The sequence below is a fragment of the Nanorana parkeri genome, unplaced genomic scaffold, assembly GCF_000935625.1.
Source record: "Nanorana parkeri isolate BGI_ZX_2015 unplaced genomic scaffold, ASM93562v1 scaffold1026, whole genome shotgun sequence".
Lineage (NCBI taxonomy): Eukaryota > Metazoa > Chordata > Amphibia > Anura > Dicroglossidae > Nanorana > Nanorana parkeri.
In genome coordinates, this window is record NW_017307294.1 from 464,573 (window position 1) to 490,240 (window position 25,668).

At 41.3% G+C, this 25,668-nt stretch overlaps 1 protein-coding gene across 2 annotated transcripts in view; it reads right to left on the minus strand.

The window, feature by feature from the left end:
• Positions 1-358: 358 nt before the first annotated feature.
• Positions 359-25,668, minus strand: part of ZNF618 (zinc finger protein 618) — a 63,643-nt gene continuing 38,333 nt past the window's right edge. For both annotated transcript variants that reach the window (XM_018567283.1, XM_018567282.1), the window contains 4 exons: positions 22,395-22,475; positions 5,590-5,667; positions 4,577-4,672; positions 359-2,750 (listed from right to left, as the gene is read on the minus strand). In XM_018567283.1, the coding sequence (XP_018422785.1) occupies positions 1,228-2,750; positions 4,577-4,672; positions 5,590-5,667; positions 22,395-22,475 (1,778 nt within the window). In that variant the 3' untranslated portion in view covers positions 359-1,227. The remainder of the gene's footprint in view (positions 2,751-4,576; positions 4,673-5,589; positions 5,668-22,394; positions 22,476-25,668) is intronic.

Genomic DNA, 25,668 nt, shown 5'->3' on the forward strand with positions numbered 1-25,668 from the left:
AAAAACTGAAAGCAAGCATGTCAAAATACCCCCTTTTGGCTTTTAAAGTATTTGTTTGGAAAAAAAGTTTTTTTTCCAAATGTTAATAATAACAGAAGTTATTATTTTATTTTTTTAGTGCCTCAAACGTGTTTATGGTTGAAAACATATTTATGCACATTGCAATCTTAAGTAAACTGGAACTTTTTTGATGAAGCTCAAAAACAAAACTAGTATCTACTACAAAAAAATCTCCCAGAAGGAGCAAACTATATAAATCATTTATTAAAAACAAAAAAAAAGTAAAATAAAAAAGCCCTTTCAGAAAACTCAATAAGAGACATAAACATTAACCTCCAAACATCAGAGGATGACAAACCCCCATCCCACCCCCCAAGTGTGCATGGCTCACTGTGCTGCAAAACCAGTCGTGCTACAGATACAATGAAGAACATCATATTGTGCCAGAAGCTGCTTGTACATTCGTGTTCACTGCCTGTAATTCTCAATGGTTACTTTCTTTTCCACTCATAAATTAGCAACAACAAAAAAACATTTATGTGCTTCAGAGAAAACAAAAACCTTTAACACCAAACCAATAAGATGAGTTAGGACAGTCAAGTTAACATACAGTAGTCTACAGAGTGAACCATCTATTATAAAAAATAAAAAAAGTTCAATAACTTTCCATCAGACATTATACTAAGTGTAGTCCTAAAATATTCTTCAAAACAACCAAAAATGGGATCAGCAATAAATGTAAAAAAATAACTGCAGATAAAACACTGTTTTTAAATCCTAAAACTGCTAACTTGAAGGAGCCAACCTGACTCTCCTTAAACATTTTTTCCCCCAATAAAATATGTTTGTGTTTTGTATGATGCCTTACCAAGCACGTTAAGGCCCTGCTAATACCCTGAAATAAATACTTATTAGATGTAGATAAAAAGTCATTTGTGTAGAAATTAATTTCAAGTGACTTTGGAAGTCAGCTGCCTGTAGCTGTTAGAAAGGTCACCATTGTTTTTCCTCTTAACACTTTCACAAAAAGATCAAAAACATTCCTTGTTCCGTCTCTTTATAGTATAAAAAAAAAGAAAAAAAAAAAGAAAAAAAAAAAGCACTTGGTTCCTAGCGTTTCAATTTTTTGAGGTCCACAGTGTTTCAACGCGAGTTCCTTAGTCATCCACCTAATTTTTGGAACAGTGTTTTGTTTAACAGAACTGTTTTATCCCAATAATATATTTTTTAAAGCAAATTTGATTTAAGAAACATGACTTTATTTATGTCTTCTGGGCTGAGAAGTCTCCGTTTTTTAATAAGCATGGCCTGTTCACACATGTTTACGCACTCGCTTCGTGCTCCAACAGCTGGGACGGCCAACAACCAGAAGGCAAGCTTGGAAAGTCTTGTGTGTTTTTGGGTAACGGATGACCAAAAATGGAAAAGGTCAGGGGACACTTGAAAAAGAGGCTCCTGCAAATAGTCATAGACTTCGTTCTTCCCCATGCGGTCATCATCCTGAACTTTGGTTGTCTCTGACGATTGTCTGGCTTTTTTAGGAGGAGCCACGAACTCTGTCTCTTCCACTCCGTCCCTGACCTCATTAATTAATTCACAGACTTTAGTAATGATTTCTTCATGTTGGTATGGAGGGACAGGCCGTAGTTTCTGCTGAGGGTCCAGAATCATGGCAACTTTGTGTGCAGACTCGACCTTGAAGTTCTCCTTCAAAGCTTCGAGAAAGAGGTGGCACAGTTTGCTGATGATCCCTGCATCATTTGCTTTTGAGGTGAAGAGCTTCTCCAACTTAACATAAGTAGGCAGCACAAGCTGTAGGGTTGGTTTACGCTCATTGCTAAGGTCAATGACAGCTTTTTTCACAGGGGCAAGTATGGCAGCTAAATTGCTCAGTAGATGCTTGTTCAGGTTTTGGATCATGGTCAACTTTTTTGCCCGGCTATAAAATTCACAGATCTGCTCGTACCGTTCATGAACGAGCAACAGGGAGTCCGTCACAGAATTCCAACAAGGCGGAGGAGAGCTTTCCTCAAGGGAACCAAAGGTCTCCCTAACTATACCAGCAGTGCCAGCCAGCTCTTCCGTGACATTCAAAAGTTCTATGACCTCATGCATATTACGGGCCTGCAAGGTGCGTTTGTTTAATACGCTTTGTACCACAGAGTTTAATGAGCATGCAGAGCAACGTAGGCAAGTCCCAACCTTGGAGAAAGCCGAAGAATTCACTTTGCAGTCTGTGACATAGACAGTCCTGATTTCCGACATGACAAACTCGGAGAGCACATTCTGCACCCACTGGTGGATAAATTCGCCACTGTCTCTACCGTCTACGTCTTTAATTCCCAGGACATACCGTTTGATCTGATGCCCTTCCGCTTGATATGCAGTGAGGACATAGCAAGAGTCGGTACCAACACTTTGCGAGTGGCAAGTCACCCCAATTCCTAAGCAGATGTTGCCCCCTAGGGCACAGGTCACTTTTACTTTCACTTGGTTGTACATTCGTGGTAAATGTTTCATGGCCAGGCTGTTCATATTTCCTAGGATTTCATTTACAGAAAATGATCCATAGCGAGCTCCAGTGTCAACAAGCGTTTGTGCCAGTTTGAAGAAATCTTTCCCGTTGAGAACGCTCAAGGCTCCGAGGTCAGCGCACATTACTCTCAGCAGCCGTTCCGCAATATGCTGACGCTCTTTTTCGGGGAGCGAATTGTTGACAGGTGCCACGGGTGTAGTAGCAAGAGGTGCTGCTGTTGATGCTACTGCAGGTACAATGACAACAAAAGCAAACATGTTACCAAAAGAATTACTCATTTGTTTAAAATCCAATCAGTGGGTTACTAATGCTAGTCAGCAAATCCTGCAAATTAGCAAAAATTAGAAAAGTTCACTCAGTTTACAATAATCTGAGTTTTGTTTTTTCACACCGACAGAATCCAGAGAGCACCAACAAGTATACTGGGCTTGTATGACCTGAAGTATGCAAAGTTTGCCATTAATTGGTGGGAGTGGGAGGGATTGGTGCACTACAGTAGTGCCCAAAATAGGAAACTGAAGCAGGAAGCTGGTAAAATATGTATGTCAAGGTTTATTTTCTATTCTGGCCACAGTGTCTCCTTTAACCCTTTCTCTGCCAACAACATAAGGTATATGGCTGAACAGTACCGCTTCCAGCTGGCAAGATCAGTATGTCTTACCTTGGCTAATTGGAAGTAGGGAATTGGAAGTAACAGAGCAAAGCATACTGTCGGCGCCCAGCAGGGAGGAGCAGCAAGCAGGGAGGAATATGATGGGGAACTGCAGATTCAGGATGGTGAGTGAAGGATTGGAAAATAGGTATCTTAATTTACCGATCTTTCGCTTTCCTGCCTGAGCAGCGGAGTAATCAGTACTGACTTACTCCAGTGATCATTCATAATGGAGGCAATAGTAAACATACTAGCTCCTCAGTTTGTGAATTGGCAGGAAGAGCTCTTTTCCTGTTCAGTGAGTGAGGGGCTGCAGAGGACTATCTCTCTTTCTCTATCGCAAAATGGAAATATCAGGGATCATTTCACATCACTGTGCATTGTAATACGCTGCAGTGCGATAAAATGCCTTTATCATTTTATCGTAATGCACACCAACGCAGCACACAAGGTGTGGGGTTAACCTCCAGATTTTTAGCATAAGTTACTTATTTAGAGTTTTTCGTATATTTTAATTTCTTGCTGGTTCCGCCCCCTGCAATGCCGGCGCTCGCTGGGAAGGAACCCGGAAGACGCCCGAGTGTGGCTCGGGGTTACCGCTTTTGGTATGGAAAATGTACTTCCGAGCCACACTCGGCATTACCACCAGGAAGGTTATCAAGCTCCAAAAGCTGGAAAAGTGTGAATCATTCAGCAGATGCAAGGACGTCAACTTACTTGGAATCCTTTTGTCTGTACTTCCTTGAATGGTAGTGGGCAGGCAGCCTGAGCTTAGCACATCACAGATTACAGTCTTTGAGAGAACTGCCTCCCCTTGTTCCTCAAGAACTAAAAAAAAAAAAAAAAACCAAGAAAAGTTCCATAATTTTGGCAGAGCTGTTGAAGTGTATCTAAAGACAAAAATTATGTTTTAATTTTGGATACAGGCGATAAATGCTAAAACCCTGTCAGGTTTTTATTGCTGTGTCCATGCTGGGGGGTGGGAGGAGGAATTTGACTTTTTTGTTTGTTTTCGTTACCACTGTGTCCAAGACTGAAGTGATGGAGAATCCAAAACTTTGAAAGGTCATCCGAACAGGAATAGAAAGGAAATCTACCATTTGGGACACTTGCTCTCATGAAAAATTTCCTCTCACATCATGTTGTGTATCCAAGACAGGAAGTGAAGGAAACTCTCCCACACGTTAACTACTAAACCCTGCTCAGTGAGCCTGCTAAACATACAGTACACAATACCACGCTCACTTCACTGTATGCTTCCACAAGTGCACATGTGTATTATAAAGTTTAAACAAGCTAGTATAGCCCTATCCTTCTTGTGTGGGAATTCACTGCAAGTTAAACCATAGGTCTACGCAGTCTGGTCATTAAGGCACCTTGAGACATACTGTTGTTTGTATTGTTTCTTTGGGGTTGAGTCTTCCAGTTTTCCTCTGCTGGTGGCAGTGACCTGGACTGGTTGGTGGCGATACTGTTCTCGTCAGCTGAGAAAGAAGAAACAAGAGAGTTGGAATCCATAAGTGATACAGACTCTAGGCAATGTTCATATTGTCACTAGTACCACACATAGATATTGGCAAAAAGGACCAGAGACTGGATCATCCTCCACAGACATTTTTGTTAATAAGTTCAAGTGTCAAAGCGGTCCATAGACCAACTCTTCCACAAGCCATGCACTTGGAAGTTCTACTCTGCCACTCTCAGGCAGGGTAATTGTTCACTCATTGCAATTAAACAAGATACCAGGAGAAGTGCTTGGGCACATGGACATCTCTGCTCTCACCTCTCTTCCATTTCATATAAAAGGGAGTCTGTCAGAAAGCAAAATACTGTACATGCGAGAAGCCTTTGATGATGCCGCAGCCTTCCCAGACATTGCATTAGTTCTAGGACAATGGAATCCCTAAAGAGGTTCAGCTTCACTGAAAGAACTTGATACAGCCTGGAAGAATGAGAATGGCAACTACCATATTAAAATTCCCAGAAACCGATTTTGCTTTGCGACATATTTTATTCAAACTGGAAGAAATGATTTAGAGTATAGAATAAAAGCAAAGAACATCTGTTCTTCATGTGCCCCTCCATTCGTGTGCTGGGCAGGGGACATCATAGGTTTCACATCCCTACCTTTGTTACTTCCCAATATCAGCCTGTCTGTTGGCCATACAGAATCTTGCAAAAATCTCTAGTAATCTTTTCCATGCTTCCATTTAATTTTTGTAACAGAGGACAGACGGAGCACAAACGTCCACATGCAGGTGCCCTAAGCTAACTTGGAGCCATACACAAAACCAGTTGTAACCACCATAAAATAACAAACCTATACTGCATAGACACAACAGAAAAAAAAAAAAAGCTTTATTGACAAGTAAAATGACAGTGAATCGTGAGTTCTTCTCACCGGCATGTGACTGCATGTGCTCCAGGAGGTTGTTGTAAAACTGGAACTGAATCCCGCAAGCCCCACAAGTGTACGGCTCTGTGAGGAAACAATTCGGGGTTTCAAAAAGAGTTCTCACAATCCAATCGGCTTTATCATTGTATCACAGAGGACTTACAGCTATTTTTAATATTTAAACACAGTGGGAAAGCCCCTTGAAACGCCCTTGTTTCTCTGAAGACTACAGGATATCTATGACATTCTGGAGCCTTCTGGAGACGTGATACTAGGACAAAGGTTGCAATGGACTATCTACATACAGCTAATGACATGATGCAATAAAGCATCACTCAAATGCCTGAAACTCTGCAAACTAATTGTACGCTTTACAGACTGCACATTTTGTAAATACATATGTGTATCCTAATGTGTTTTATGGACAGCTAAAGAAGAGCAATGGACTTTTTTTTATTCCAACCATATTTTAATTCATTACTGACTCTACACCACTGCTGGAAGTCTGTTCCAAGCATTCATACTTTCAATAAAAATAATTATTTCTAATAAGTTTGCCTGTTCCGTCGTACGATGGAATTTCTGAGCATGCAAATCTAGAGCAATTCTAAAAAATAGTTTTTGTTTTTTTTAAATGTTGTCTGCAGGTCCCACTATGAGTGAAATATCAGGAATTGGAGAATCACAGTAAAGCTTTGGAAGACATCTGCAACAAGGAACACCATGGAGAGTCAAATGTGAAAACTTGCTTGATGGGACTTTGGTATGTTAAAATGTCACTTATTCTTTAAAGAAAAATCTTATTTACCGAAGCAACAAAAAAAAATACTGTGCTTTTGACTGAGCTCCCAGAAGGAAACTAGTATGATGAAATGACACAGCCAGATCTGGTTTAACAGAGATTGTTGTTATGTCTTGGGTTTGGTAACTTAACTTGCTCTCCTAATGAGCTTAATAGGGTCAGTATATTGTTCCTGGACTTAATGGTTGTTTTAGTGATATCTATACAATTTATAAAAGGTCACAGGGTTCACAAGCGAGTCCAAATATCCTAAAAATTGTAATCTCAGTGGGTTTGCATTTCATCATAAAAACTAACATTTAGACTTGATAAACAGAAACTAAACACTTAAAGTGACACTAAACTCAGGATTTAAACCTTAAAAATGCATTCAGGTACCGTAACTATTAACATATTTGTGTATCACTCGGCTGTAGTGGGTGGCTACTTTAGTTCCCCACGGTTCCCGTGTGTGTTGTAAAGATCCACCGCTCCAAGCTCCTGTGGTGTACTATAATTTTAATACAAATTGGTAAAGCTTGGAGTGGTGGCTACTTTACAACACATACATGGACTATGGGGAACAAAAGTAACCACCCTCCAGAAGGAAATAGAATTTTAGCACCAATTCAGAAATGATTTGAGCAGCCGATACACAAATAAGATACATTTTTATTAATAGTTAGGGTACTTGAATGCATTTTCACGATTTAACTCCTGAGTTTGGCGTCACTTTAAAGGCACTCATGGCACATCAAACTATTCACACCTCTGAAAATAAGCCCAACTGTAGCCAAAATGTTTTATTTAATTTTAAGGTGCCTCAGGGTTAGTGCTACAGTGCAAGTGGGAAGTGATTGGAAAACTCTCCAATGGGGAAACATACGAAAAGAAAACAACTTTTTTTAGAGTAGAGTGAGGACGAGTTAGAACTTCTGACAATGTTTTCATTGCTGTCATTGCCTTCCTGTCCTAGTGACAACAGCACTCCCTGTTTCTGCTACAAGCATCACCAGAACAGGAGGCAAAGGAAAATCTCCCCAATAGGGTCACAGAACTAAAAAACAGGATATTTATCTCTTTCCCACTGTATTCAAAGAAAAACATTTTTTGTTGAAGCTTGGCTTTATGACTGTATAAAGGACATCACCTGATGTGAAACCAAGGTGTGATTTTATTTACAGTACCACGGGCATTTCGCAGAGGGGGTATATTATGTAATAATAACTATAAGATTTCACAATACTGTTACCGAGAAAAATGCAGATGCTGTAAACATTTATTCCAGCAAATGTCTTATTAATTAATTCCAAGGCCAACAAAAGCCAGAGGGAGAGCAGAGCTGGCAGGAGGAATGAGACGCTTACTATAGGGTTATCAAGGAATCAGGTGATACAGTATTATTTGGCTGCCAGCCATTACCTTGCGTGCTGATGCTATCTGCAATTTCCAGGGAGTCACCGTAACAGTCAGCAACCGACAGTTATTGGGCTTAATTAGGTAAAACAGTGGAGAGATACCAATCTAACGATGATAGATAAGTCCTAGAGGACGGCTAAAATATTCAGATATCCTGAAAGGCCCAGTCAAACCAACATTTACAAAAGGACTTTAAAGAGCAACTAATGCTCTATAAAGCAGGAATTTAATAAAGTATTTATAGAGATATTAATGCTATCCAGTGAACGCTGCAGAAAGTTTAGCAACTTTACATTAATCTGAGCACTGTGTAATGCTCTGCAGAATAAGCACACCCACCCCAAAACAGGATTACTAGAAGGGCAGTATACTTCCACAAGCCTGTGCTTGTAACTCAAAACTCCCTCTCTCTCTGCTTCCTGCATCACCAATCACATTCTAACTTCCAAGGCCGATTTGTATCTGGCTGGTAGATGTGAGAAAGTTCTTGCATAGTTTTTATATCATTCTCTGTGCATATACTGCAACAAGAAGGGGTTCTGGCATCACCAGCAGGTGTGTTCCAGGATCATTATATTGCAGTTCTGGTGAAGCACAAAAACGGAAGTGTAGGGGTGCCGTCCTTGTATACATCTTAAGTTACAATTTGATCTGAAGTGTACCTTAAACCACCTTCCCAATTGCAATTTGTAGAGTAACCTTCCTAAAAGTGAGACCATAAACTAAGTTCTACTGTAGAAATAGGAGCACCTGGTTTCTGATCATGTGATCACCATGATAGCCAATCATAGTGATCACAGGTTTGGTTACAAAGGAGGCACAGTGATAGCTAAAGCTCCCAGGCTGCAACTGTTACAGTGCAATACAGTAAGTAACTTTTTTTCATAAAACAATTCCAAAATCTTTGTCCATTTATCAAGAACTTTTTTGAAAAAAATAGTATACTAAATAAAAGTTTTATATATCATTAAAACATGGCAACAATTATTTAGGTAAGCAAGTGAGTTGGTTGTCAAATTAAGTGACGCATACGGACGCTGCTAAATCTGTTCTGGGCATCAAGGCTTTCATGACTTGGTCATGAAAGGGTTAAACAGTGAAATATTAATTGTTCATGGTCGCATAGAATAAACACTTGCACATCTTGATGCATACTGGGGATAAAGAAAGATCTGGTGATCGAATTGTATATAATCACAAGACCTCCTTCTGAGGTCTATGAGCACATTATGTGATAAGGTATTGCTTCTGAAAATGATCCTATCAGAGGCTCACAAAAAACATTTCTAATTTTCTCTGTGGGCCAAAAATGTTACAACATAAATATAAAGCATAAGGCGGCACACCTTACACTCCACTGAAACCACTTCTGACTGCTTGGCCTGTACAGTGATATTGCATAATATACATCCTTTTGCAGTAATGGGTAGGGCACATTAAGAGGAAGGAACATCAGGCTGGCCATTATTTGCTGCAAGCTAGCCTGCCATGCACCCCCACCCACCTACACTGCCCCTTGTCACTGTATCCCTCAGGTCAGGTCATGGTGATGAAAAATTATTTATAAGAGGTGATGTACTATTAGCTGTATCCATCATCAGTTGGCGTGATCTGACCTTTTCATCAGATTGTTGCAGCATTAAAGCGGACCTTTACCTCTTTTTTTTTTAACTAAAAGTCACATCAGCATGCAGCTCTGCATGCTGATATAAAATCACCTTACATTCATTAGTTAAATAACTTGTTTTTCATTTACTTACAAATAGAGTTTATCTACTTTCTGGTCCTGTTCTGGCACAAATGATGTAAGTGCCAAAGTGTTGCATCCTGGGAAGGTTACGTCAGCAGAGCATTGCTGGGAAATCTCATCTCACGAGATCTCAGGGAAAGGCATTTTCCTCCCCTGAGATGATGTGCATGGTCACATGTCCTAGTCACATGTCTAGTCACATGTGCCACAGTTCCAGGAAGTACATGGAGATCTAGTAATCTTCCCTTAGTTAACATGGCCACTGCCAGAAGACTGGGGAAGAAAAGAAAAATCAGGTATGGAAAGAATACAAGGCCGGCAATTATCTAGAAGTATGTGTTTGTAGATTGCCATTACTATACGTTTCTAAAGGTGTGTTTGTTGTTATTTGAAAGATATGAATAAAGTTCCTTTTTAAGAAAGGCAATCAGAATTACAAATATTACACCTTAAAAAGTTTGACTTTACGAAGAGCCTTCAAAAGGTTTGATTCAAATCCATAAGGCACGGTTACATTACTTAGACTGGGGTTCAGTTATCTCAAAATGAATTGTCCCATTAGGCTTTTAAAAACGTCAGGCTGAAGTCAACTTTTGTCAGCCCCTAAAATTCGCACAATGTGAAAAGAAGTTTGATGCGGTTTTATTCTAAACAAAATGTATTCTCTGCAGGAAATGAGACGACATGTTGGACCCTCCAGATCTGCCTGCCTTGCCCCCTCTGCTCTCCTGAGAGGAACAACTGAACATCATTGTCCACTTATTGGTCATGCATGATTACACTAGCCCAACTATAATCACTTGTCTAGCACATGGCAAAATGTATGGAAAACGGATGGACATAGTAATTGTGGGAATTCACATAAGCATTGAGTGATTCCATAAGTACCATGTCTGTTTTACATAGCCACAACAGGTTATTTGTTATAAGCCAAGACCGACTGGGCACGGAGGCACAAGTATCACTGTGACTGACAGGTGGTCAGAAATCAAAATAACCAAATAAAATGAGCTGTGATAAAAAAGATCTGGACACTGCAATGTGTTGGCCGGAGCTGTGACAGAGGAATGACCTTAAAGGAGAAGTATTTCCAATACTTAGAGCTGCTGTCACACGTCAGCTCTATAGATCAAGAGCTGAGTAATCATGTACCCACTGATTGGTCAAGCTCATGGTCTCCAACCTGGAGAGTGGTGACTACCATTCACCACTCCCTGAAGGGATTCTCCCTCTCCTCTTCCACAGTGAGGGACAGACAGGGGAGGGGCTGGGACCCGCTGGCTCTAGAGAGGCAGGAGCCAGCTGTAAAGCAACAATTCCTTCCAGGCTGCAGTGCTGCTCCGCAAGGTCAGCATATAGTGGGCAATAGTCAATGCCAAAGAAGCGTCACTTCTTTTAACCCTTTCGCTGCCAAGCCCTCCGGAACATTTTTCAAATCAGCTGGCCAAGCCATTTTTGAATTTTCTGCAATTTTTTCCTATTGATTTGATTTTCAACTGCTGCGTTGCTAGCGTTTGTAAAAGACCCCCCAAACCATATATTTTCTGAAAGCGCAGGCCCGGTAGAATAAAAAGATGGTGATACTAAATTTGTAGGCCATCCTCAATTTCTTTTTCTGCAGCCCCAGCACTCAATGAATGAGAAGCCTCAGTACAGAGGCTTCTCATTCATTCACAAACTAATGATAGTAAAAATATTTTACTATCATTAGTTTCTGAATGGGGAGGAGCCTCTGTAGTGAGTGCTAGTCCCCATTCATAAATTCTTGAATGAACAGGCTGTGATGTAGATCAGCGGCTTGTGAGCCGCTGATGACAGCTATTAATTTAAAGGGGACAGTCTGCTGAACAGTTCTACTATAAGCTGATGGTCGCTAAAGCGACCATCAGCTTATAGTAGAACTGTAAATGCCAGGTCCGTACAGCATACTGAGCTAGCCAGCTGGAAGCACTTTTGTAGCTCCGTATGCCGTACGTCCTTGGCAGCGAAAGGGTTAAAGGGTATTTCCACTTTGGCAGTAAAATTTGAGTCCCCACTATATGTTTGTTATGAGTTAACTTTCAAACAGCATACCTACAATTCTCTGTTTTAAAGAATATTTCTTACCATTCTAGTTGTTTGGAGCAGCCCTTTGGACAGACTGAAAGCTACTCTGAACAATTCGAAAGTGAAAGGGGGATAGCCTTAGTGTTCCCTCATTAACATACAATGCAATACAAAAGCCCTGAGATATTTGACCCTTTGTTAGGGCAGACAGTGTTCAATTCTAGTTTAGAACTAATAATGAGATCTGCCAGCAGTATACAGACCGGGCCATTTATGGCAAACATTAACTCCACAACCACCTCCATAACATTACATACAAGGGAGAAAACTTCTGTTTTGGAGTTTTGAGAAAAGAGAAAGTAAAAAGGTAAGCAGCAATGTTTATTTCTAGAAGTTATGCTTAGTGAATAGGAACATGCAACAAATATAAAATAGGTGGCATCCCAATTTGGCTGCAAAAGTACAAATACACTTTAAGCTTGGCGTTACTAGATGTAACTCTACCATACTACAAGCACTCCTGAGCCCTGTCACAAGCAAGCGCTCACAGATTACCTCTGCACTACAGAAGGGCTTGTTATAAGCACTAACCAAGCTTCAACCTTTACATTTTTGTATTAACAACTTGCAAACGTTCACCAAACAGAAGATTTATGCAAAATGATGGCGTGCCTTTATTGTTCGTTTGTTCATTCTAAGCTTCCTTGAGCTATATGCAAAGCCGCCAGTCATCTCTGATACATTTGTGTATATCTATTTCTGTAAAATCCTTTCTTTGTTACATAGGCATTAAAAAACATGGGTCTAGATGCATCTGGAGCTCATTTCTAAATGCATCTGGAAGCATGTAATGCATTTCTATGGCTAAATGCACACCTAGGTGTTCAGTAGTGTCTAGGTGCATTCTTGTCTAGCCAAGTTTATCCACAAACATTATGTACTTCTCGGTACTGCTTTATGCAGCTAAACTCTTATAAATGAGTGTAAACACACAAACACATTTAAACACAGGAAAGATTGATTTGGGAATTAAAAGTTTGGTTATACTTGTGAGATGAATGTCAAATGCAGGAGGCTTGTGTATATAAGTCTTACCACTCAGCCACCTAACACCTATCAGTATGATGAGCCAATAACATTTAACCCTCCCCCTTGTACTTAACTAAAAAACAAAATCCCTAAGCTAAATTCTAACCTAACCCCCAAATTAAGCCTTAACACTAGTTAACTCTGTCTGCTGTATACTCACCAGGTGCTGGGAATACAGGCTGCAGAAATTCTGACACATAAACGGATTAAAGAATTCCTTAGGACATTTATGACTGTGGAATCCATTGTTTTACCTCTACTCAGGTTCCTTACTTACAGGAGAACTATGGGGTCAGTGTTTTCCCCCACAGTTCTCCTAAGGGTAATGGGAGGACACAAACCAGCATCCTACCGTCACCCCAAAGCTCAGTATACCGCGAGCTACAGCTCGCGGTATACTGAGACGCCGCAGCCGGGACGGATCCCAACATTACTGTCTGGATCCACCCAGCTGCGTGAGTGACAGATGGCTCTGCCTATCTAGACTCAGAGCCAGCTGTACCCGCCCCCTCCACTGCCTGTTCCTCCAGTCAGTGCTGGAGGATCGGACAGGGGAGGGGGGAATCCCTGCAGGGAGACGTTCTCATGAATCATAGGCTGAATGAGCCACAGGGATAGTCCTAATCAGTTTTACACTGGCTGCCAACAGGCATGCAGACAATACCGGACTCTTAAAAAAGAACTATGGGGTAACCTTTTTTCCCCCCTAGTTCTCTTTAGGGTCAGGGGAGGACCTATACTAACGTCCTCCCGTGACCCAAAACTCAGAATATATGCTGAGAGCACCGCAGCCGGGACAGTTCGACAATACTGCCGAGATCCACCCCGCTAGCTGATTGAAAGCTGGCTCTGCCTATCTAGAGGCAGAGTCAGCTATGCCCGCCCCCTCCCCCGTCCATTCATCCAGTCAGCGCTGGAGGATCAGAGAGGGGAATCCCTGTGGGAGACGATCGGGAAGTGAACAGATCGGCAGTATGCTTTCACTCACTTCCTGATCAATAGAGCTGACCTGTGACAGTTTAAGTGTCACACGCCGGCTCTAACTATGGGGTGCGTGTGATCCACTCACCCCATAGTTCTTCTTTAACAAAGAATAATCTGCAAACTAAATGCCAATGATGAATCCCGCAACAAAATGTTACATTTTAACAGATTTTATTTAAATAACGAAAGAAAAATTCTATAAATTAGAAAAAAAAATTTAAATTCTTAAAGAACTGAAAAATAAAATTGACCTTAAACATTACAGTTTACCTTTATACATTTTAGTTAAAGCCAAATCGTAAATAATTTGGCACAGAGTGCTTGAACTATTTTATTCCAATTTCTGTAGGTCTGGCATCATTCACCGCACGCTTTGACCTGCTATCCTGCGGTTTTCCCGGATGCAGCTGATGGTGGGTGGAGACAATATTAAGTTTTGGGCAACTCCTACATGACATTATCTTCACCAGATCATTGCAATCAATGTGGCCAGGTACAAAAACCCTATACATATCTATAAGAAACAGCTATTATGTCATCTCGCATGATAGTGTGAACGATTGTGTACACGCCCTATCAGTCTTCAACCTTGTAGGAAATCTCTGATGTGGCTATCAGTGTGATTTACAGTGCTGGGGCGGGTTATTGACTACATCTTTGTCCCTGAAGCAAATACCACAGATAAGACCTTTATTTCCCATCATGCTTACCTTCTGCTTTTCCACTTTTCTCTTCTTTAACCAGCTTGTTGTTTTCCTCTTTTCTTTTTATTTTTTTCTTCCATCCCTTCCCTGAATGGGGGACAAGCAAAAAAGACAAGTAGTCTAAAACTCGTTGGAAGGACTGCAGTGTCTGGTTTCATGCCTTGAATACATAAAGAAACTGTATGCAAACACTTTTATTTCTACTGCACAATAGGAAATGACAGGATGTTCCTTACTTTGGAGATATCATCGCTCCTACACACTTTTTACCACCACAAGTGTCCCCATTGGAAGATTTCCCTTCTATTCCCTAGCCAGTGGCTACAGGAAATTTCAGATTGTTTTTTACTTTCCATTCCAGTGACAATGGTCACCAGGACAGAGAAGTTCGATCTTCCCCATGGACACACACAGCAATAAAAACTTGACACAGGTTCTAAAAAATGTATATTGAAGGAAATTAAGCACACTAAAATTACAGAGATTAAATAACAAAGTTATTTTCATTAAGAAGATGCAACTTTCATAATGATTATTTTCATTGGAAGGTCCAGCAATATCTACACTGAGACAACAGCATTGTACGAGTACACTTAACTCAGTGGGACAACAATATCTATTAAACCACAAACTGTCCTATAGCAAAACGTAGTAAAATAGTAAATGTAACAGACATAAAACAACTGAAATACAGGCAAAGTAGAAAAAGTGCATACCAAGAGCCCTGGGGTACAAAAGTAGGGGAGAACTAGGTATCCAACAAGAAAGGGGGTCACATTTACCTGACGAAATGTTGGCCTTCTAGCTTTTCCCCACCAGGTCTCTGGGTGTAAGCTTTTTTCTGCTTTACTTGTATTTTTGCTGTTTGAGTTTAAGCATCATAATTGTTGTGTTGTATAAATATAAACAATTTATAAAAAGAAGAAACTTTTATACAGTATATATAGTTGTGCAAACCTGTTCTCTCAAGAAGAGGTTCTAACCATACTTTATCCTAAATGAAATGATAAGCTTTAGTTACACATTAACCATGTAAATAATATCAGTTGTGTTAATGTTTTGAAACCTGGTATCTATGAACAGTTTGTGATATATATATATGCACATGGGTGCAGCCATATTTGCTCATCACATATGCAGGTTCTGGTTTCTGCCACCTAGTGTTACACAGTGGTTGGACATTCACATTTCCCTCTCTCAACAAATGTCTATGGGTTAGTTTTAAAGTGACATTAAACCCTCAGATTTTTTAACATAAAACAATAGTGTAATGTGCGCCTTACTGTAATCCATGGTTGTTTCCCTTCTCTTTGCTGCTCTTCCTTTTAAATCTGTATCTGTTCTCATGCTGGGCAGAACTTCTGTTTTGCAGCAGACTGTCTTGTCTCAGGAATGGATATATGGTGTCTGTGGATATATGGTGTCTGTGTATAGGTTTGTAACCTGAGCCAGCACTACAGGAAGAGGCACTGAGCTGCAAAGGGAAGTTCTCCCCAAGCATGAGAAGACATGAGGATTTAAAAGGAAAAGCAGCAAAGAGAAGGGAAACAACCATGGATTACAGTAAGGCACACATTACAGTATTGTTTTATGTTAAAAAATCTGAGGGTTTAATGTCACTTTAAGGCTAGCCATAGACATAAAGAAGCCTCCCTAAAAGTGATGCATAGCGAGACTTCTACCTGTTGACTGTAGCTCTAGGATCCACTGGAATTCACCCTGCAGCTCCCCCATGGACTAAGGGCCCATTCATACCACATCCTGATCATCTCCAGACCAGACCAGATTGTTTCTGGACCCAAAATGCATCCTAATGTATCCCTATGCTATTTCTGCACTCTGTTCACACAAGCGCAGACTGTTCGAGACCAGAACAGAAAAATACTGCATGTCTCATTTTGTCTGGTCTGGAATATACTGGAACTCTGGGGCAGGTTCACACTATTTTCCGGACAAGATCTGGTCTGGAAAATGGTGTGAACCTGCCCTTAAGGGACATCTGTCTTCCTTTCTTCTCCTTGAGAAAAAGTATCATACTGCTTGACTAGAAATTTTCCAGCAAGTTAAAAATCACTTCCCGCCATAGGAAACATTTTTGATTGCCTCCTAGCCATAAACAGCCCCATCTAACCACAAGCCATCGTTCTGGGGAACACTAGTATACAGGTTGCAAACCGAAAAGGTTCCAGTCAATGCTGAGTAGCTGAGGGCTGGTGTTGACAAAGACTATATATAACTGCAGAGGACAGACTTGAAAACTTGAGCCAATACCAATAATACCAATCAAAAGAAGTTTCTAAATTGGTTACCATTGGTCCAATAATATCAACCACAAAATCACACAATGCTTTCTCTGGCAGCTCTTACAACATTTACAGGGGTTTTTCTTATTGCTCTTCCTTACTGAACCTCCTGCTGGCCGTACTGTTGCAAGAAATGCTTGAATAGTTGCACTTGGGTGCATATTGCTACTATGGCAATTGTGTCAATCGGCAAGATGTAAGAAGCATGCCACAAATGTGTGCCACATGTAGTACAATCTCATCAATAATTGAAAGATCTTGGTATAAAAAGAAAAATCACACAAACCTTGCATGACTGGAAACGGGCTTGTAATCATTGGGGTAGGAGATTCTGAAATGATAAACATTGACATGGCTCTCAATCCAGCATTACTGTATTATTGTCATTATACAAAACTGCCAACATAATCCACAGAGCAGCGTGGTGAAGCAAAGGACCTCACAGCAACTGCATGATCACAATGGCATTCATAATATTGAAGAACCTATTGGTTAAACCTATAATCTAACCCACTATGTACATGAAAAGAAAGGAAGGCAGAGACAAGCTGGAGAGAGTGAAAAACAGAAGAATAGGAAGAAAGGAGAGGGAGGGGAAGACAGGTAGGGCAGGAAGAGCTAGAAGGAAGGACAAGCTGGAGAGATAGAATGAAACAGATCATATAGAGAGAGGAAGAGACAAAGAAAGGGGGGAGAGGACAAGTTGAAAGGGTAGAATGAAAAAGGATAGAGTGAGGGAGAGAAAGAGGAAGGGGTAGAGAAATATGTAGAAAAGGGAGAGAAAGAGGAAAAAAGAGGAGGTAATGAAAGATGAAAAAGGGGGAGGGAGCAGTCAGAAGTGGGAACAAGCTGGAGGAAAAATAAAAGAGAAAAGTGGAATGAAAAAAAGAGAAAGAAAAATGAATGCTGGCTATACACTGCACAATCTCCTTTAGAGTCACCAAAACTATATTATACAAGCACAAACCTGAAATAATTTATTCAATATCAAATCAGTCAAGTCCTTGCATGAGGTTGATGGTAGATATAAAGGAGATCATACAATCAGATTATATAGTGTATAATCAGCCTAAGACTCAGGGAAAAAAAAAGAGAAGGAGAGATAGAATGTTCTAGAACTCAACCATTCAATTACTCCCTATTCCTGTAGGTTGCCCTTCCAATAAGCAATAAGAAAGCAAAGAAAAGAAAACGAGCAAAGTAAATGGAAGCAGATAAAGGGAAACATAATGAAAAGAAGAGGTAATTAAAAAAAAAAAAAACTGACCTTTTTAAAAGAAAAAAAATAGTAAAATCAACACCAAAAACATTTTAAAGTTGAACTCCGTGATAAGCAATTGTTTCCTTAATGCAAGAGGCATGTGTATTCTTACATATCTTTAGGCCTTGTTCACACCAAATGCAGAGCAGATCCGGTCAGGTTTCTGCACACGCAGTGCAGTGGGTTGTGCCGTGTTTTTGATGCGTTCCGGGCCGTTTTTGGTAAAAAAAATAAATACATTTTTAAAAAGTTTAACATTGGCTTTCAGGCACTTGCATGCGTTTTTGATGCGTTTTTAATGCGTTCCAGAGCAGATAAAATAGGGCTTGCCGCAGTTTTTTCACCTGCTCTGGATCTGCACGCTGCGATGTGAACTGGAGCTCAAAATACCATAGGAATACATTAGACGCAGTTTTGATCCGGTCTGCACCTGCTCTGCTCTGGATCTGCTCCGCGCTTGGTGTGAACAAGCCCTTAGCCTTTTCTTCCAGATCTGTGCAGTAACCCAGTGTGAAACTTCCCGCCTGTACAGGAGCTTCCTGTAATAAAAACCAGTCACTGCTGCTCTCACTCCTTGTGCAGGGTGACTGGTCTTGTATCCGCCCCCTCCTGTCATTTTCTTCAGCCAGCCTGTACTGGGTGGGGTCTACTAGGCCCCTCCCATGGCTCAGCTCTCTGTACAGGCAATGTACAGCACAGTGATGATATTACTGATACTTTCACAAGGAAATATCCGGATTTCCAAAAGCATTTGGTGCACACAAAGTAGATTCATATCCTTGGTGGCTATTTAAATGAAAGTTTTCTGCAAACGTCCGATGGTGGCTGGTAGTGGATACTGGACTTTTCACATCATCGCTGAACGTTGCCTAGCCCTAAACTGCGTCTTTCTCCAATGACCACTATTTATAATGCTATAATGCTATACTTTGCTGGAGGCTGTTTAAAAAAAAAAAAAAAAGTTCTTCATTCCTCGTTTTCTAGTGTGTTCCCACCATGCTCTTCCCCCCGCCCCCTGCACTGGCGCCACCATCGTTCTAATGGAGGCACCCATGCGCACTCGTCCCCGCAGCGGCAGTGTGCATCCATAGACACACACAGCCCGGTGGCAGGCCACGCCCCTTCCTTCTTTGGCTCCTCTGCCATCAGTATCCTCCCCCCACAACCCGGAAGTTCGGGGTGCGGAGGATCGCTTCGGGACCGGTAGCGGGGACGAGCGCAGCTGACAGGTAAGTGTGGGGGAGACTGGGGTAGAAAAAAGGTGCTGGGCTGTTTTTACCGTAATGCAGTGAATGCATTAAGGTAAAAAACGCCCAGAACTTAATACTACTTTAAGTCTACCCAAAACGGATATTTTAGCTGTGGTTGGATGCTGCCATGTTGCGTCACCCGATTAACTGATTCACTCACTGATTAAAGGAACGTGAGGTGAAAACATGGCACTTGCTGAGGCCACTAAAGAGAAGTCTTGCTTTACCTGTAGCCTGAAGCAGCAGGATTGAGACTGCATGTTTGAAACAGATGGTATGGTAGGGTAGTGGGGATATAAAGCAGTGCATATGCGATCAGGATTCAGGGCTGCTTTAAAACAATATACAATTAAGTATAAAGAAGAATTCCAGGATGACGGGGCCTCTAGATTAAGGTAAGTGCGATAATGTACATTACACTTACCTTTGTACCTCTGATAAAGATCTTCAGATGAAAAGTTCAGAAGCCAACAGGCTTTCACCTCCAGCACTCTGCAGACAGCCAAGACCTTGTGACATCCTCATATACATTTACAGGAATTTCTCGGACTGGCTGCAAAGCAGAATGCCAGGAGTAGAAGCCTTCCAGCTCACTAACCTCATATATAAAGATCTTTGAATTCCACATTTAGAGACCTCGTTAACTTCAAGCTCTTCCTTATACATTTTTAATGAAGATAAAAAAAGGAGCATGGGGTGTTTTATATAAATGCCTGGAGTTTTGCTTTAAATTTGACTTCAGCAGGCATGGTTTAAACATCTTTAAAAATAGCTATAATTTTATGTTACGAAACAATGACAAATAGCTCCTCTCAGTGGCCAATTCACCATTTTACAACCCTTGAAAATCCAACAATGCTGCAAAGCATTTCAGGCATATGACATCACTTAACAGCACCACCCAGTGGTGGAATTCAGTATGATCCTTCAATTTAACAATGTAGTTACACACATTCAGGAATAGCTTACCTTTCTGCCAACTGGCACCCCCTCCGCTTCCTCCTCCTCCGGCCATATCTGACATCCCTGCACGTGTCCGACTGGAGCCAGCTGCTAATACAGTTCCAAGTTAATAAAACTCCACTGTGCACTACTTTTATGGCTACACAAAATAATCCCACGCAACTGTCATGTTTTTGGCAATTTCTCTGCACATTATATGTAAGCGAATCAGAACCTGTCACGATCAACTGCAGACATTGGTTTGTGAGGGTCTAAGGGACTGCACTTGCAACGTACACAGTACAAGTGTCATCCAAGGTTTGGCCTCTCATTTCATTAACTTTGATTAGCAGGCTCTTTCTGAAATTGTGATCCTTGACTCACATAAGTAAGCTAGTTGACTTTTGCTATTTCTGGCCATCAATGTTCTCTCATCATGGGAGCGGATTTTGTTCTGGATGGTACAGGCTTGCAGCCTAATTTTTATTAGGGGCTTTGAATTTCTCCTAAAACAACTTATTATGGCTATGATACAATGCACTGGCTCATTACTGAATTTTAACTTAAAAACATAACTAGCTAAAGGTTGCTGGTCCACTGAATGGCTTAAGAGGAATGTGTGCAGTAGTGGTGCATGTAAGAATTCATGTGACGGTGCAGTAGCTGCATGTGCCACAGTGTGTGTTGCTGCAATGGTGTTAAGTACACAAGTGTTCATATTCGGGATATCTGAAAATGGCACTTATACTTAGCACTTGTGTGTTCCTTTTACGACCTACCTGATGTGAATTGTGGTGGTCTCCAGTTAAATGTCAATGCTACCATGCATGTGTGGTAGCATTTTGGGTATAACTGAAAATAATACTTTTTTTTTACGAAGTTGGCAGTATATTCTTTTCATGGAACCACATCCAAGTGTACGCTTATTAGAACTGAAAAGAGTGATGACAGCGCATTTGCTCTACTGACGAGGTCATAACATGGACTCACTACTGTGCATGCGCCAAGCGTAGGCACCATTTTGGAGTAGCAAAATTGTGCCAGTTCATTTTACATGAAAAATGCAGAAGTGTACAGTGTGGTGACGGTGAGTGCAGAAATGTGTGGTGACTACAGAAGTGTGCAGCGCACAGTGGCAGAGTCGATAGAAGTGCGTTGGTGACAAGCAGGAATCTATGTGAATATAGTGTCAGCGACCAGGGTCATACATGTCAGTGCCGTGGCAGTGAGCAGTATCTTGTGCGTCAGTGTGGTTGCAGCAAGCAGAGCCCTGTGTGTGATGGCGTTAGCGGGTTCATGTGTGTTGGTGAAATAATTAAGTGGAAAAGTGCGCTGCGCTCCAAGGTTCAGTGGAGAGGCAGTAGAGTAGTAGTATGGTGCCAGCAAAAGAACAATAGGAGGTGGGGTGGGTGTAAAAAAGGAGGTTAGAAGGCACGTTAGAGGGGCAGTAGGTGGCTAGGGGGTTAATAAGGGTGCAGAAAGGGGACAATAATAGATGGAGAAGTAGAGGGCCTTAGAAGGGCAGTATAGGAGCAGTAACAAGGCAGTAAATGTGTAAAAAGGTATTGAGGGACGGGGGGTAATCTGGAAGTTAGCTGTGAAGTAAGATGGTAGTGTTCTGGCTGCTCCAGTACTTCCACTTGCAGGAGCACAGGGCCCCTGAAACCTTAATCTCCTGAAGCGTCCTTTAAAATAGTAAAGATTCTCAAATTCTTTAAAGAGCTCAATTACATCTAATTACAGCTACTGCACAGGCTGCTATTGTCGCCACCATTTTGCTCTATCCTCAGGATCCTTGCAATATTAATGGAAACCACATAGGGGTTCCACATTATTTGATGTTGGCCGTGGGTGGCTTCAATGCATATTTACAGCAGAACATAGTAGCTGAACATAGTATTGGTGTTAGAGACTGGAAGAGGGGGCAGGCACAGCAGAGGAATGGGCACTGTATGGAAATGCTGGTGGCACAGAATTTTGATGTGCATGTGGCAAATCAGATGCCATTGCTATGGCACCCAGCTGCCATCTTGAAGTTCAACTTGAAAAATAAATGCACTTTTACTTTGCATGTAATCTTTTTTTTTTTTTCCTTTTATTAAAATGCGTCACCACTATTTTAACTCGGCTCACCTTAGCAATAGAACCCTGAACATTATTGTACACTTGCAATCTATATATCAGATGGGGAAAACAAAGTCCATTTTACTTTTTGTATTCTTCATTTACAATAAGTATAGGATTATCAGCAGAGCTGGGTAGTGTTCCATGCACCTACTCACCACTGGAATGTTGGGAATTGCTGTTAGCTTCCTCATAGTGGTTGGGCTGTTTTGCTTCAATTTCTTGGTTAAATGCACTTTCTGGTAAGAAAAATTTGAAAAGAAAAAAAAAAATTAAAATGCATTTTTATGGGGAGTACAAAAATTAGTCTATTGGGTGGAGACATGAAGCCCTTAACCTTTGGGTCATACCACCACCTACAGAGGGACTGAACACTAGCCAGAAAAAAAAACTGTAGGCCAGCCCAGGTCAACCTCCTATTACCAGCATGCCTCAGTTTTGTACCAAAGCAATACAAGGAGCATAATCATAAAAATAGAAGGATGTAACTGGTGTACCTCAACCACTAACAGGTTTAAGAAAACAGAACTGGAAGGATCCTGCACACAATGCCAGCATCAGATGAGGCCAAAACAACAACCTGGCATAACGTAGAGAACATGTGAACAGAAGACCAAGTGGCAGCCTCACCAAGTGGCAGCCTCAAAAATCTGATAGTTGCTTGTAAAGCCCAAGAAGCCCTCACAGATCTAGTAGAGTGCATCTTCACAGGAAAAAGCATGGGACCTGTTCCTTGAGAACATAATGATGGCCTGTCTAAGCCACCCAGGAATGGTGGGAGAAGAAGCTGGGGTACCCATCAGGAGAACATTTGGGATGAAATAAAATGCAATCAGTCTTTCTAGAAGAAGCAGTGGCTGAGAGACAGTTGCACAGCCTGAACCACATTGAATGAAGGGAAATTTACTTTTGATGAACCAGAGCCAGAGGGATGGAAAAACAAAATCCTGGCTAAGGATATAGGCCAAAAAGTAACTAAGAAGGAAGTCCTGTGCCTTAAAGTGACATTAACTCTAAAAATGCATTCAAGTACCTGAACTACAAAACTGTAGCTTATTTGTGCATCATTCAGCTGAAGACTGTCCTTCCTGCTGGAGGGTGGCTACTTTTGTTCCCCATAGTCCCTGTGCATGTTGTAAAGGTAGTCACCGCTCTAAGCTCGCTCTGTGATTATAGCCCTTATGGACTATAATCACACATTTAGTTTACTAATTTGCATTGAGAATGTAGTCTATCACAGGAGTGAGCTTGGAGTGGTGGCTACTTTACAACACACACAGGGACCATGGGGAACAAAAGTAGCCTCCCTCCAGAAGGAAGAACAGTGTCTGCAGGAATTCAGAGATGATTTGAGGATCTACAGCTGAATGATTCACAATTAAGCTACAGTTTTGTTAATAGTTCAGGTGCTTGAATGCATTTTTAAAATGCAACTCCTTAGTTTAGTGCCACTTTAACACCACCTTGTCCCTGTGCAAGTTACTTGCATGATAAGGCTGTCAGTTCAGACACTTGCCCTGCAAAACTGAAGGTTTCAAGGAAAATCACCTTATGGTGAGAGTACAAAGAGGAATGTATCTAATGGGTTCAAACTGAGCTTTCTGAAATGCAGAGAGAATCAAGTGCAGATCCCAAAGAGTCACTAAGGAATGGAGGGGGGAGCCACATGGGAGACCCTCTGTACAAAGGTCTAAATTCAAGAGAGTGAATGGACACCTGACCCTTGATAGTGATGAGAGATAAAGGCTGTGTATTAACTGTATGTCAGAGACATTTTGTGTAGCTGCAGAAAGGAGAGGATTCTTCCCATCAAGATGCTCCTGGGGAAGAAAACCTGAGACTTACACCAAGGGAAGTAGGTCTTCTACGTCCAATGATAGTCTTTGCAAGAAGTAGACTTCCTAGCTTCAAGCATCTCGGGAAACACAAACTTAGAGATGACTCTTCACCTGAGCCTGCTTGGAGCAATTTGGCAGAAGTGAAATACCAGACTTTGCAGGTGGCTTGGGAGCCAAGCTTGGGGGTCTTGACATTAAAATTGTGGGAGTGAAAAAACAAGAAGGATGCTTATTGACAGAGAGGGAGATGACTTAGCAGTAGCATCCTTGATATTGTTATCAAGAGCTGGTCCAAAGAGACGTCCCTCAGACGCATCATATACTTCTTGCACAAAGGTTCCTTAGTCCAGCACTTTAGCTAAAGTGCCCTATGCATATGCACCAACATGGGGCACATACAAGAGATTAGATGGGAGACTTTCAGCAAACTTTCACAAATACAGTCCTCTGCTCCATTAGTTCAATACTAGGATCAGTTGTAGAGCAGGGCCTGCCAGCAAGAACAGAGTTCTGGAAAGTGCTCCAAACCGCTTATCAGTTGGAGCCTTACAAAGACAGGTGCATCCTCCACTGGTATAGCAAGCGCTTTGTTAAGGTGGGAAACGTTCTGCTCCACACTGGGAATGGACAATTTCTGAATAAAATCCTCACAAAACTGATACAATGCCAGTGAGCACTTGGGGGAATCAAACAACCTACAAAGTTTCTTCAACTCTCCACAAAGAAGAAGTTGGTGAAAAAAACAAGTCTTTGAGGCCTAAGGAGTTGTAATTGACCCAAGACAAGAAACAGTACTCATAAAAGCAACAGGCTGATCCGCTAGTTTCAGAGGCACTGGACACTATCACTAAGACCCAAAACATCTCCTTTTATTTCTTGAGTAATAGCAAAAGACTGCAACTATTCAGGGATACGCTCATCAGTCAAGGACTTGAGTGTCTCAGAATAAAAGTATCTGCAGCCCATGGCTCAGAAGCAGCAAAGGCCTAGAAGAGTGCCTGTTGCCCCTGTGCTCCAAGTCAGCAGATAACTGGACCTGGAAAGAGCTCCACAGCTACCATTTACCAGACTGCAGTCTGAAAAGCAACCCCACATTGAACCCAGTAGCTAAAGCTCACGTTAGTACTATGCCAGCAACATCCAGACCAGCGGAGTCAAGAGCAGGCTAAGGATGACTATGACAGAAAGCTGCCGTTAAGAAGGAAACCTCCAGCAGCCAAAAACAAGCTGTTAAAATTATAGGTTAGGTTTTACAGCAGCAGAAATACGGAAAAGGTGTTCATCCCCCTAGAACACTAGCAAAAAAACAGAGGCATGCTGGTAATAGGAAGGATTATCCTGGGCTGGCTTACAGCTCGTCAGTGTCCCATTCCTCCTGTAGGCAGCAGTATAACCTGAAGGATTAAGGCTTGCTGTTTCCCCTAATAGCCAGGTAAGTAAAATCCTTTCTGCCATTATTTTTAGAGAAATGTTAAATTCAAGTGGTTGTTAAGTTCACACAATGACTGCAAACCAAATGATATCTGCTACGGTTCCACGTGCAAACAACTGAAATAATGTTACAAAATATTATGTATTTTATGTATGTACTAAT